General features: G+C 40.7%; 2 protein-coding genes across 10 annotated transcripts in view; one reads left to right on the forward strand and one right to left on the reverse strand.

The window, feature by feature from the left end:
* The window catches only part of TRAK2 (trafficking kinesin protein 2), a 64,794-nt gene extending 55,654 nt beyond the window's left edge, over nucleotides 1-9,140 (reverse strand). Inside the window, exon 1 of one of the 3 annotated variants that reach the window (XM_021075699.1) lies at nucleotides 8,938-9,140. The gene's annotated coding sequence lies outside the window, so the exon portion shown is untranslated. Of the gene's footprint in view, nucleotides 1-7,987; nucleotides 8,268-8,937 lie in introns of those variants that run through there. The other 2 variants (XM_021075698.1, XM_013982331.2) reach the window with 2 other exon arrangements.
* STRADB (STE20-related kinase adaptor beta) overlaps nucleotides 8,304-14,372 on the forward strand; it is a 28,212-nt gene continuing 22,143 nt past the window's right edge. For 2 of the 7 annotated variants that reach the window (XM_005654192.3, XM_013982357.2), the window contains exons 1-2: nucleotides 8,333-8,578; nucleotides 11,853-11,943. In XM_005654192.3, the coding sequence (XP_005654249.1) occupies nucleotides 11,932-11,943 (12 nt within the window). In that variant the 5' untranslated portion in view covers nucleotides 8,333-8,578; nucleotides 11,853-11,931. Of the gene's footprint in view, nucleotides 8,579-8,854; nucleotides 9,015-11,852; nucleotides 11,944-14,372 lie in introns of those variants that run through there. The other 5 variants (XM_003133587.5, XM_005654191.3, XM_021075701.1 and 2 more) reach the window with 5 other exon arrangements.

The raw sequence follows: 14,372 nt of genomic DNA on the forward strand, positions 1-14,372 counted from the left end.
CTGAATCTGAGCCACAGCTGTGACGTGCACTGCAGCGATGGCAATGCTGGATCCTTTAACCCACTGCACAGGGCCAGGGTTCAAACCTGCACCTCTGCAGCAACCTGAGCCACTATAGCCAGATTCTTAACCCACTGCACCATGGCAAGAAGTCCAAAAGAACTTTCTTCTTCTTCTTCTTTGGCCACACCCAGAGCATATGGAACTTCCCTGGCCAGGGAGTGAATCTGAGCCACAGCTGTGACCTATGCCACTGCAGCTGGGGATCAAACCTGTGCCTTCCCAGTGACCAGAGCCACTGCAACTGGATTCTTAATCCACACACCACAGCAGGAACTCTGTTGTTAGTCTCTTCAACATCCTTCTTTTCTGAACCAATTCCACACCACATCTTCTCACTCATCTCTGATCCACTTCATTCCTCCCAGCAGTCAAACCATATAATTTATAGCTAGCTTTCTCTCCAAACTCTGAGAATTAAGTACAAACATAATTTCAATCATGCCCTTGCACACTTGTGGATGGGAGTGTAAATTAGCAATCTTCTAAGAAGAGGAACTGGGTGGCCTTTGCTTCATTCTAATTTTTATACCACATGCATAGATTCACCCAGTTTTAAAAAATAATAAAATGTATATTACTTAAAAGTCTTTACTCCTACCTTCTCTAAACTTTATTCTACTGCTTATCCCTATACTCTACTAGCTTTACCTCTTCCTTGGCCTATTATCATGCCCAAAGCCTTCCATTTTATTAAAAACAGACAAAATAAAAATTTAAAAAAAAATCCTGTCCCAACACACTGGGTTACTTCCTAGCTGCTGCCCTCTGTTTTCAGTCAAGCCTCTTGACAGAGTATTTACTCTCATTCTCTTTTTGTCATCTCTCCTTTATACCTCAACCCTATAGCAATCTAACTTTTCCTGAAACTACTCTCCCTTCAGTCACCAATAGTTCCTGCTAACTGATCCATTCACACGCTCCTAGTTGTTGTCTTATGTCATTCTGGTTCAATACGATTGACTACTCCCTACTCCAACCTTCCTGCTATGGCTCACCTGGAGCTGCTTTCTCAGATCCATTCAATGGATCACCCAGCTCCCTCCCTTTGATCCTTAAATGTTACTATTTTCCAAAGTTCCAATTGTGACCATGTTCTTATTTTTCACTTACCTTTGTGCAAACCATCCACTACCACAGATTAAACCACCTCTTTAGCATTAATAATTCATAATCTGCATCTTCAGATGAGACTTCTCCCTGAGCTCCACTAAAATTTCTCACAGGCTAATTATGATCCCCTGAAATGATCCACCAAACAGGACATGCCTTCTCTCTCACCTTGCCACATCCAACCCATTATCAAATCCTGTACAGTCTATTACCCATACATATCTCAAATGTGCCCCTTCTCTTCATCCCTTCTTCTATCATCCTAATTCAAGCATCATCATCTCTTAGAATACGAAACACCTCCTAACAGATTCCATGCTTTAATCTTCTATTTTCCATAAGGCAACAAGAATAAAGGTGTTATTGTTGATGTTTGTTTTTTGGCTGCCCCACAGCATATGGAGTTCCTGATCAGATCTGAGCCGAAGCTGCAACCTACGCTGGAGGTGTGGCAAGCTGGAGGTGTGGCAACGCTGGATCCTTAACCCACTCAACCTTCATCCCAGCACTCCAGAAATGCCATCAATCTCATTGTACCACAGCAGGAACTCCAACAGGAATAGGTTTTAAAACTAAACTCCTTTAAAAAAAAGTTCAAAGGTGCCTGTAGTATTTAGAATTAAATCTGTACTCCGCATCTCAATCTCCAAGATCCGGCCTTGCTGGGGCCCTGACTACTTCTCCCTCATCCTGCACCACTCTCCTTCTTGCTCATATTTAGCCACAGGCCTTCTGTCATTTCTTTCCACTTCCTCATCACACTCTCTCCTATCTTGGGCCTTTGCAACTGTTCACTGTACCTAGAATACTCTTCCCTCTTTATCTTTCTATTGCAACTACTTCTTTTTTTTTATTTTTTTTTTTATTTTCCCACTGTACAGCAAGGGGGTCAGGTTATCCTTAGATGTATGCAACTACTTCTTACCCTTCAGGTCTCAGCTTAAAAGTCATCCTCGGGAAGAAGATACAGTGCATTTGACCTGAAGTAACCTCCCCTGCCACCATTATTTTCTAACTCAACATCTAATGTTTCTTTCACAACATATATTAGAATTCAATTCTTGGAAGTCCTCTTCCAGAAAGGAAGGGGGAAAGTGCTATTCTTCTTTCTTTCCTCCTCCTTGATGATCAGAATGGAAATATAATGGCAGGATCTCAAACAAGTCAATAAATATTTGCTGTTGAAATGAACTATCAGCTGAACTGGTGTGTGAATTCTTTCACTATTTAACATGTGTAACTATCAATTCTGTTGTTGCACAGCATAGCATAACACTCTCAAATTAGACCCTGTTTTATCTGAAGGATTCCTGCCTTCTTTGCGACTTGTCAGAAAGCTTTCTAAAGAGAAAGAACTCAAAGTCTGGCAAGAGAGATATATGGATAAGCTTCAAAGACCTCAACGATCTTTACAACATGAATTAGTTCCACTTCTATACCACGGGTAGGCTTTGTATGCTCATTTTCTAGCATGAATAAACCATAACAGAGGGCAGTTAAACAGGATGTCCCTAAGGGTACCTCACTTAGTAGTAAAGTCAGCAATAAAGTCAGAACATTACATATTAAGAAGCCAGTTATAAAAGAAATTTCAATAAAATGATCTCAATTAACAACTTGTCAATCAGTTGCTTACTGGACAGCTTTCAAAAAATGCTTCTTGAATTAAACTAAAAGTACTGAAAAGAGATAAAAAGTAGTATACAACAGCTTCTGACTTAAGGGAAGATAAAAATCCAAGAAATCTGATCTCAATGGGGAGAGTTCTAATGATCTCTAGGATCTAGATTAGATCTAAGATCTCATGATCTAAGATATCTAAGAACATAAGATAACAGCACCAAATAAGAAATAAGTATTTAATGAGTCTTAGAACTGTTCTATGGATAGTCAGTGGGGTGAGAGTTCTTTTCTAGCTGAAGTCCTGGTTTCACATAGGAGTAAGATTTAATACAGGACTCCTCAAGGAATACAGGTTCCTCAAGGATGGAAAGATTTTGAGTGACATTGAGAACTATGTCTAGATACTCATGTTGCAACAGAAGAAAGGGTGGGGGGAAAAACTGTAATTGCAATGTATACATGTAAGAATAACCTGACCCCCTTGCTGTACAGTGGGAAAATTAAAAAAAAAAAAAAAAGATTTTGAGTGAGAATGGGAGTATCCAGTAGGTAAAGGGACAAAGAGAGAAGAAGGCCCCAAAGCAAACAGCAGACAAAGCTAATTTGGCAGCTGTGTACAGACCAACTTACGTGGGATTGATTATGGGGAAGTACTTGGAGCTTTAAATTTGACTAGTGCAGATTAAGAAGTCTGAACTTGATCCCAGAGGGAACAAGTTCCTAAGTGGAAAGTGACATTTGAAAAATAAACCTGGAGTCAGAATAGAGGATAAATTTCAGGAATGGAGAGGTCAGAGACAGAAAAACAATTAAGAAATCTCATCGCATTATGCCTAGATTATGGTAAGAAAGGCATAAATTAAGTGAAAGGAAACAGCAAGAGGGATGTGTGGGGTTTGTGAGACATGGCATGAAATGAAATGGGACTTAATGGTTAAAATGGGACTAGATGAACTTTATTTATCCTCTCCTAAAAGATAATTACTTCTAGTATATACCTCAAACATTTGATTTAAAAACCTCAGTTTTCCTTGCCCCTCACTTCGTAAGTTCTCTTTCCCAGACATTCACTATCTGCACCCCTGCGCCCCCCCAAAAAACTGGCTTCTCCAACCACACAATATTTTCTAGCCAAAACAAAGGACTGTATTTACCAATTCCCTAGACACACCAGGAAATTCTCAAACCTATAACTTCATCCATGCTATGTCTTCTACCTTTAATGTCTTCTCCCCCTTCTACATATCCAAAGTCTAGACATTCTTCACACCTCAGGTCAATGCCACTTTTTCCCATTAAGCTCCCAGCCTAGGGATCAAATTGCAGCTGTAGCTGCCGGCCACAGCCACAGTCACAGCAAGGCCAGATCCCAGCCAAGTGGTGACCTACACCACAGCTGGAGGCAACGCCAGATCCTTAGCCTACTGGGTGAGGCCAGAGATGGAAACCACACCCTCATGGATACTAGTAGAGTTTGTTACCACTGAGTCACAACAGGAACTCCTCTCTAAAATTAAAAAAAGAAAAGGAAAAAAAAAAAAGAAAAAATACACTTGTTCCTTATCATTTCTGATTAACTTTATATTCTCTGTGGCAAACATATTCTATTTTGGTATTTTTTTCCTCCTCTTTTCAGAGGCATTTGAAGACCTCGATAAATAGTAAATGGCAACAGGAGAGTATAATGGCTAAAAGCACAGATTCTAAAGACAGACTGCCTGAGTTTGAATCTTAACCACTATCATTTATTAGCTACGTGACCATGGGCAAGTTACTTAATTTCTCTGTGCATCAATATCTTTATGTACAAAATGGAGATAGTAATACCGAGTAGCTATTTCATGAAGTTGTCAGTGGACTTGGCATAGAAGAGAATAAGTATCATAAGAATGTCTATTAAATACAGTGGAAAAATAATGAATATTCTGTGATAACTGAATAAAGCTTTCTTTATGGAAAGCAAAATGTCAAAAGCAAAGCCAATCTCTAGGTACGAAAGAGGTATATACAAATTATTCCTAAATGACCTTATGTATGCCCTAAGGGTCAGCTGTGCCCTTTAAAATCGTTCTTATGTTAACAATGGTTCCACTTTAGTTTGCCATTTCAATACTCCGAGAAAATATTCAGTTCGGCTTCCTGTGGCAATAAGATACCTAACTGATCTTATTGCCTCCAGTCTTACCCCCTTTAATCCATCCTCCATGGCTCACAGAGTATCTTTCTAAAATACAGACTTAATGTATTCCTATTGCTACAAACTCCCTCCATTCCATACCCCTTAGGAAAAAGTTTAAAATCCTTAGTGTCTCATACAAACTCATCCAAATATGACTCCAGCCTAGTCTCCAGCTTCATTTCTCAACACTCCTTACCATGAAACCTAAGCACTTGGCTACACATCAAAGGCTTTTTGTAAGTCATCTCTTCGGTAAAACATCTCTCCATTAGTTTGCACGGGTTGCCATAACAAACTACCAGACTGGGCAGCTTAAACAACAGAAATTTATTTTCTCTTAATTCTGGAGAATTATGAGAAGTGTAAATTCTACCACTTAGCATGGTGTCTGTCCCACTGAAGGTACTTACTAAAGATTTGATTATTTATTGTAGAAGAAGGAACATGGACTTTGAAGAAAGGCAAGTGTGAGTTCAAATCCTGGCTCTACCACTGACTTATCTCGTGACTTTGGACAAGTCACTAAATGCCAACCTTCCATTCTACATAAGGTAATTATAAAGATAAATGGCAAATTATAATAAAAGCATTCTGTTGTAGGGCTGGTACACAGTAGGTGCTCAATAAATGTTATAGTAAAGACTCTGGGACTGCCTGGATTTGACACCCAGTTCCATCACTTAGTATCAGCATGACCTTGGGTACGTTAACTTACCCTTTGCTTTAGTTATCTATAAAAACACCTCATACTGCTACTGTGACAATAAGCTAATATAGGTGAAACATTTAGAGAAGTATCTAACACATAGTAAGATCTATACAAATGTTTCCTATTATACGATTACTGCAGATCAAATATGACTGGAAATCATGAATAATTTAGCTCTTTCAACTATTAAGTTATTTTAAATGTGAATATTACCTTAGTGTTCAGATTTCTTATTAACTAAACAGGATAGTAACCAGAGGTTCAAAAATTGGTATGGATGATATAAACAAAGCTGAAAATAAACATGAAATAACATTATCATCTCATTCCTTATATTGGTGTTTACCGTATTTTGTGTATTGAAGTAAAAATCTTAAGAAACAATTTTTTCTACTCTTTGTGACTACAGATGTTAACCATTTGCAGAAGAGGATAACACTCCTTGGCTCATATTTTCAATTACAGAACCACTAAGCCTTTGAACTGGAAAGACTTTTGAGATGAAAGGCCAATCCTACCAAGGCTTACATAAGTAAAGAGGTGCATTTGTAATGGTCTTTTTTTTTTTTTTTTTTTTTTTTTTTTTTTTTTTTTTTTTTTTTTTTTTTTTTGTCTTTTGTCTTTTGTTGTTGTTGTTGTTGTTGCTATTTCTTGGGCCGCTCCCGCGGCATATGGAGGTTCCCAGGCTAGGGGTCGAATCGGAGCTGTAGCCACCGGCCTACGCCAGAGCCACAGCAACGCGGGATCCGAGCCGCGTCTGCAACCTACACCACAGCTCACGGCAACGCCGGATCGTTAACCCACTGAGCAAGGGCAGGGACCGAACCCGCAACCTCATGGTTCCTAGTCGGATTCGTTAACCACTGCGCCACGACGGGAACTCCCTGTAATGGTCTTTAACTCTGTGGAGGATGAGAATTGCAAGTAGATAGAACAACTGGTTCAAAAGCACTAAAGCAGGGCTTCAGGATTTATTCTAGATGTCCAAGGTATGCAGTAGGAACCGGTATTAGGAAATAATGCTGGAAAATGCTTTTCCAACCTTTAAGGTCAGTAATTTTTTTTTTTTTTTTAAGGTCAGTAATTCTGAAGTAGGTACAAGTTACCTGACCCACACTTTGAAGTAAGGCAGATAGATCTAGGTATGAATCTCTACTTGTTACATAAGCAAAGTTTTTGAACCTCAGATTATGCAACAGAATTATTTTAGTGATTAAGAGATCCAACGTATGTAGAGCTCATAACTGAGATGCCTGGCTGATTGGAAGTACTCAAATGTTTGTCTGACTCCTGTCATCCTATGAATAAAGATATGTAAATATAACAACTGTCTTTCAGTGTTTGATGAATGTCTGAGACTTGCTGAATGTTACTGAATTTTAAAAACAGAAAGCTGGAATAACTGCTGAGATGATAAAGTGTCTTCATGCTTGCCCTTTCTTACCACCAAATGTCCTTCACAATTTCTTCTGTAGTGTCATGTCACCACCGTCAACATGCTATTTGGAGATCACTCTAGCTCAGACTTCCAATTCTACAGCAAAGATTTGAAGTTGAGGGGAAAAATGACTGAAATAAATTAAAAACAAAAACCTGGAAGAGTCCTTTTCATTTTATTTCTATGGTCCATTCTAGCTTGATGAATTTCCAGTGAAAAGTTTGTTTCTGGGGCAGAAACTGCAGGTTTAAATAAAAGGCTCGTGGGCAAGTAACCGAGTTCACCACTATTAAAATGACCCAGAAGTCTTTCAAGTGTTTGGGAGATTATCTTTATGCTGATACTAAAAGGATATCTGCCAATATTCATTATTTACGGTTGAAACTAAAGGCAACTGTCTTTCTTTTAAAAGACGTCTGGCTCAAAATCAATTGCAAGAAAAGCCCAACTCAACATAGAGCTCTTTTCCACTATCGTCTCATCTCTCTCCCATCACAGATGGCGACTGAGGCTTAAGGTTTAACGTCCAGACACTAAAGCCGCTCATCGCTCGGGGATGGGGCACTAGGTGAGTACTGTCCGGCAGAGGATGGGATACTGCTAATCCTCCTCAGAGGCGCATCTGGGGTGAACCCGGGGACCAGAGTCCAATGCCCACCACTTCGCCCTTATCCTTAGAAAACCACCCGCTTCCCAGAGCGGGGCGGGGACCCGGCGAGCACCCAGCCCTCCAGTACCCAGCTCCGGCTCCAGTGTCCGCGCGCGACCTCCGAGGACCAGGAGGAGCGCGGGGCGAGGAGGCTCCTCTGCCTTCAAGAGAAGATGGCAAGAGCAAGTTCGGGTCGTGCGCGGGAAGGTTACTTACAGGAATAGCCCGGGGTCCTCGGTCCTGCGCCCGCGCTCCTTCAAGGAGAAGATTCTAAAAGCGGCGGCAGCCTAGGAGCAGCAGCCAAAGCGGCCGCCGCTGCCTGTAACCGCCCGGGCGTGGCAGGGACTGGTGGGCGACTTCACAACATCATCACTCGGCGACTTCGGTTTTGCAGCGACGCCGGCTCAATTACAGTCCCCCGCCCCGCACAATTGGGGAAGAGAGGACGAGACCCACTCTCCCAGCAGCCTCTAAGGCGCTAGCGCACTACCTGCTGGGAATTGCAGTTTCCTCTAGGCCACGCCCCTAGCACGAAAGGCCACGCCCCCTAACCGGCGGCCCCGAGGCGGGAGGCGGGGCCGCGACCCTGCAGCCGGGGTGGGGCGAATCCCGTCCCGGCGGGGTGCCCCGGGCTGGGGCCGAGTTCCAGGCCCACAGTCCCAGTCCGGGTCGCGCCGCCCTCTTGAGCTTCGCGGCCCGCGCTGGGAGCGGGCCTTGCGCTCTCGCCTTGCCCCTGGGCGGGCCGGGCACCCGGGCCCTGCACCTTTGGCTGCCTGAGGAGAGCTGCTGGCTTTGGTCGCCGCCTAGGTAATGAGGGGACGCCGGGCCGGGGAGGGTAAGGGAGGGACAGTTGGGACGTGAGGGAGCGCGGTTGCGTTCGCGCTAACCTCGGGAAGCCCGGGACTAGAACTCGCCACCCTGCCTCAAGCCCGAGCCCGGGCGGCCAGCGGGGCTGTGGAGGGAGCCCGGCTCTGCGTGGCGACCGGCCCGTGCGCCCCGCGCAGCTCCGGCTCTGCCCGGGAGTCCTGGGCCTCGCGGCGGCGGAGGCACCTGCGTGCGGCGTAGGCGGCGCCTGCTGGGGTTGGCGGTGCCAGGTGTTTGGGGGCCCATCCGCCCGCCGCGCTCTCCCCCGGCCCCGCCACCCCCACCCTTACCCTTGCTCTCACCTTTGGCCGTGCTTCCCCGCTCGAGAAGTTTCCAAACCGAGGACGCCCTCCGGCCCCCGCTCCGTGTGACACCTTCTGTGAGTTCGCTAACAAAGTGCCCCAAAACAGGACTCGGAAGGAAGCTTTTACATCATTAAATGCTCAAGCTGCGTTTGGTCCTCGGTATTTAAGTTCAGCGTTGTGTTGTTTCCTCGTGGGTTTGTTGTGTCAGGCACCTTTTCCCTTAGAACTTGATCAGAATTTGTGACAGCGCCTACCTAGCCTAGAGCCTGGCACACAGTAGGCACTTCGTAAATATTTTTTGAAAGTGTGAGTCACGATGCTAAGTTTGGAAAATTCTACTGAGTTGTGCGTCGCTCTAATTTTTAAGACTTTATGGGTTCCCAGGATCCCTTTGAAACTTACAGTAATCTTAGAGCTCTGCGCAGTTAAATCAGGTTTTTTGCATTCCCAGTAACAGTGGTCTCTTTTGGATGTTTACATTAACTAATTCTCTCCCCCCTCCCCAGTTGTGTAATTTAGATGCGCTCCTGATTTTCTCAGCAAGTGTTAATTTAACCTTTCAGATTAAAGCCTTAGGAGGAACCATTAATATAGAACAGATTTAAATTATTTATAAGGCTTTATCCTAATTAGCTTTTTAGATACAAGTGCAAGAGACCACACTGATGTACCTGTGAATATATTTAGAAATACAAGTCTCACCATGATTTTTTTTAAAGAATTTATATTTATACCTAGTGAAAGCGCATGCAGGAGAAAATTATGACAGCAAAGCTATCCTTCCCTCCCCCCGCTGCCCTTAGCAGGGGCAGCTGCTGCCTTGACCTCAAAATGTCTTATAATATTATCTCTTAATAGTCTGTCACATCTAAAGCAAAATCTCTGGGATTAACCCATGCACAGTTCTCACAGATTGTGTTTCTTATGAGTTTTTCTGGGAAAAAAAAAGTGTAATGGAGTTTACAAAATTTTTGTTGTTTAAGAACTTACTTATATTACGTGGGAAAAGCAGGAAACAAAATCCTGAGAACCAGGAAATTCAGTTAATCATGATATCTCTAATCTTACTGCTTGTGGGAATGTCCCCTACAAGTGGTCAGGGCCTTGTCTGCGGTGGTCACTAATGAGTGTCCCAAGTGCCTAGCACAGTGCCTGACCCATGACAGGCATTCATTAAACATTTGTGAAGTGAATACTTGGCTTTTTTAGTCAATAGCACAGTGACTTTCAGGTGTGTGGTTTTTTCATTTACTCGGATGTTTCCTTAGAATAAGTTAATGGAAGTGAGAATTTTATTAGGTCAAAAGGTATGAATATTTAAAAATTAATTGGAGTAGACTTGCAATGTTGTGTTAGCTTCAGCTGTACGGGAAAGTAAATCAGCTATACATATATCGATTCTTTTTCAGATTCTTTTCTCGTATAGGCCATCACAGAGCATTGAATAGAATTCCCAGTGCTATATAGTAGGCCTTGTTACTGATTGATTTTTGTATATATATTAGTTTATATATGTCCCAACATTTTTATCATTATTAAAACATTGCCAACCTGCTTTCCAAATGAGCCCTATTGTTTGGTACTGCCACCAATAATATCTGAGTGTACCTTTCAAAACATCTTCTTCAGCTCTTATATTGACACAATATTTGCTAGTTCTGAGCCCTTTCAGATGAAATATTCAATTTGATCTCAGTCACCTTGGAAAGTGGGCAGGGCAGGTGTTGCATTCCCCCTCTTGTAACACAGCAGACACCAGCGTCTTACATTGATGATAGTGAATGGCAGGTGACAAAATAATCAAGCACTCTCAGATTTTTCTTCGTCCTGTTTTCTGTCTTTGGTTTATACTGAATATCCTGAGTAAATTGACATCCTTCCCTAGCAATAAAATTGGCTGCTACTCTATGGTGAGCAAAGTCTTTTTCTTTCTCATTTTGTTCAGATGTTTGTAGATACCTTGATTAGACTTGGGAACTTCATTAAAATGAAATAATGAGCCACAATTTAGATGAAAGAGATATTGGTTAGGTATAAGGAAAGACCTGGCACTAGCAGGTTTAGAGCATTACCACCTTTTAGGAAAGATCTGGAAACTTTTGGTGGTGCTTTAGTAGCTCCTTGAATCTGAAGAAGCTCTTTTAACCCTCTGAATCTGTTAGAATCTTCATAAACTATTGAGCTTAGTACTCCGTTAATGAAAGTGGACAGAACTTATTTGTATGATTACTGCGTATCTTTCATATATGTCAGTAAATTCCAAGAAGTAAAAGAAATCAGATCTAAGAATCATAAAATAAAAAATATTCGACCTACAGAAACTATTATTTTTGTATGGAAATGACACAAAAAATTTTAAAACATATGGCGAGAAGAAAATGGTATTAATTCCTAGTCTGTTACTAATCCTGATTCTTTCCCAAATTTGCTGGTCAGTGACCCTAAGTGATTTAATGGTGATTAATCAGATGAGGAAGATTAATTACCTATTAAATCATTTTGGAAGATGCAAAGTTTACTTATAAATGGAACCATTGGAAATTCTTGGAGTATATTTATAGTTGGCACCATTTATTAACCAAAAGTGTGTCCAACATTGCCTTTTCTGTATTCTTATATCTGCTTAGTGTTTTTTAAAAACATAATACAGAAAAGATAGGAAAGGAAAGATGGGGGTATATGGAGACTTTGGAAATATTCAGAATTTCCTTTCCACTTCACTCTGCCTTTCTATTTTAATGTCAGGTCCCAAATAGTCTTCAGTAAACAGAAATGCTTTTAAGGACACTTTGCCGAAATGTCTGTAATCCTCTGTTAGAGAATAGCTGCCCAAATAGCAATGGGTTTATGGCAACTAGGTCTTCAAAGAGTTTGTATATAAATCTAAGTTATTTTGCTTTTTTTTTTTATAGTAGGATATTTCTTGAAGATAAAGCAGAAATCTTTGGAATAGATGGATTTTTGTCACTTTCTGTGAACTAAAGCGATTCAATGTCTCTTTTGGTAAGTTTTTAATAAACATGGATCTAATTTTGTATCAACAGAGTAGTTAGAGGTTAGTGCAAGGTCATAGAGGACATACTCTGATGGAATATTCTTATGCTTTAAGATGTTGTTTTGATCTGAATGACTTCTGGTCTTTAAAAATGAGTTATATTTTCATTGGGTTTTTGTCTTTTTAAAAAAGTGCTTCTCCTGTCCTTTTCTGTTATACTCCTTGTTTTCCTTTGTCCCATACCCACTTTTTTTCATACATTTACTGTCCTTAGATGTTCTTTCATCCAGTTGAGCTATGCCTTATCCTTTAAATCTTTCAAAACTCTTTTTTACACATTTCCATCTGACTAAAGGTAGTCAATATAGTGTTAAAAATAAGCCTTTTGGGAGTTCCCATCGTGTCTTAGAGTAACGAACGCAGCTAATACCCATGAGGACATGGATTTGATACCTGACCTCACTCAGTAGGTTAAGGATCCAGCATTGCCTTGAGGTGGTGTAGTTTGCAGACTCGGCTCAGATCCCAAGTGACTATGGCTTAGGCCGGCAGCTACAGTTCTGATTTGACCCCTAGCCTGGGAACTTCCATATGCTGTGGGTGTGGCTCTAATAAAACCAAAAAGACCCCACAAAAGCCTCTTGACTTAACAACAAACATTTGAATCAGTGTAAAATAGTGTGTATATATATCAACTTGTTTCTTGCCTATATTAAGTCCATGGTATCTACTTTAGATTAAGTAGTTTTAGAACTTTGATTATGTCTTATGTAGAATATAATACAAAGTTTGAATTATTAAAGCAGTGCTCTTTTAAAAAGTGATGGGTACATTTGTATGATGATTTGTAATTTACAAATACTTTCTTATATCTCTCTGTCTTCAAAATTGTAAGTGATTGGCAGGGCAGGTGGTATAATCCTCATTTGGAGTTTGGCTCAAGACTGCCAAGAATTAGAGCCAGGGCTCAAACCGATATCTGCCAGTACACTCCATCACTCGCCAAGTCTGAGAGGCATAATATGAAGTTAGAAGGAGACTATATTGTTAGTTATTTGGAAAATACAGAATGCATTTACTTTGTGTTTAAAGTTTTTCCACTTAAAAGGGGAACTTTGTATATCTGGAACATACATTGAGGTGAAATATCTACCTCATTTTTCTAAAGCTGGGATCAGCAAACTTTTTCTGTAAAGGGCCAGATGGGATTTGTGTGCCCTATGGTCTCCATTAAATTACTCTTCTGTTTTAAAACCAACCATAGCCATAATATGTAAATAAATGCAAATGGATGTGAACTTTATGCACTAAAACAGGTGGGGGTCAGATTTGACTCATGGGCCATAACTTTTTGAACCCTTCTCTAAAGAATTACTTAAAGATTAACAATTTTATATCCGTTTGTAGCTTGGATGAGATATAAGAGGGCACTTGATAGATGAAGATCTTGAGTTTTAGAGGGCTGTGTGCTTTCCTAGGGGACAAATTAGGGGGAAAGAACATCTTATTTAATCTATTTTGTCATAATTATGGATTTTTTTTGAAAAATAATAGAATTTGATAATGGGTCATTTATATTCATTTTGTTAATAATTTTGTTATATTCTTCTGCATTGATGAAATATTGATGAAATACTTAGAGTCCTTTGAATCAAAACATTCATATTTCCCCTAAATGAGATATTTATGCAACTGAGATATAGTTAATGTTTTTACTTATGAAGGATTCTTACCCATTCAAGTTTTACCCTCTATTTGACAGCTAAGAAAAGATGTTTTCAAAGGAGCAGCAGGTAACGAAATTCCAGGTTCTCAGAAATAAAGCAGGTGTTCAGCACAAACTATGTTGTTTGCATGAACAGTTTAGGCACTGTGATCCATTCTTATCAGGGAATGGTGGGAAATTCCCAGAATCCTAGTTCCTAGATACCAGTCAATGGTCGGCCTTGCAAGCAGGTCTTTTCAAGGCGTACTGTGTTAACTTTTCCACACAGTGGTATTAATGATTATTGTGAAAGGTTTAGGGTAAATGTAGCAAAATATATATAAGTACCAAATATAATACTTAAATAATCTAACTGGAGATTATTTTTATTCTGAACAGCAGTGATAAGTATCTTCAAACACTGTTAAATTGTAAGTTTTTTTCAGCTTATACAAACCACTAGACATTTTGCAAAAGAAATGATTCTACAACTATCTTTTTTTTTTTTTTTTTTTTTTTGCTTTTTACGGCTGCATCTGTGGCATATGGGAGTTCCCAGGCTAGGGGTCACATCTGAGCTGCAGCTGCTGGCCTACACCACAGCCACAGCTCGGGATCTGAGCTGCATCTGCAGCATACACTAGAGCTCAACAGCAGTACCAGATCCTTAGTCCGCTGAGCAGGGCCAGTGATCGAACCTACATCCTCATGGATGCTAGTTGGGTTGTAACC

This window comes from Sus scrofa, chromosome 15, assembly GCF_000003025.6.
Source record: "Sus scrofa isolate TJ Tabasco breed Duroc chromosome 15, Sscrofa11.1, whole genome shotgun sequence".
NCBI classification, from domain to species: domain Eukaryota; kingdom Metazoa; phylum Chordata; class Mammalia; order Artiodactyla; family Suidae; genus Sus; species Sus scrofa.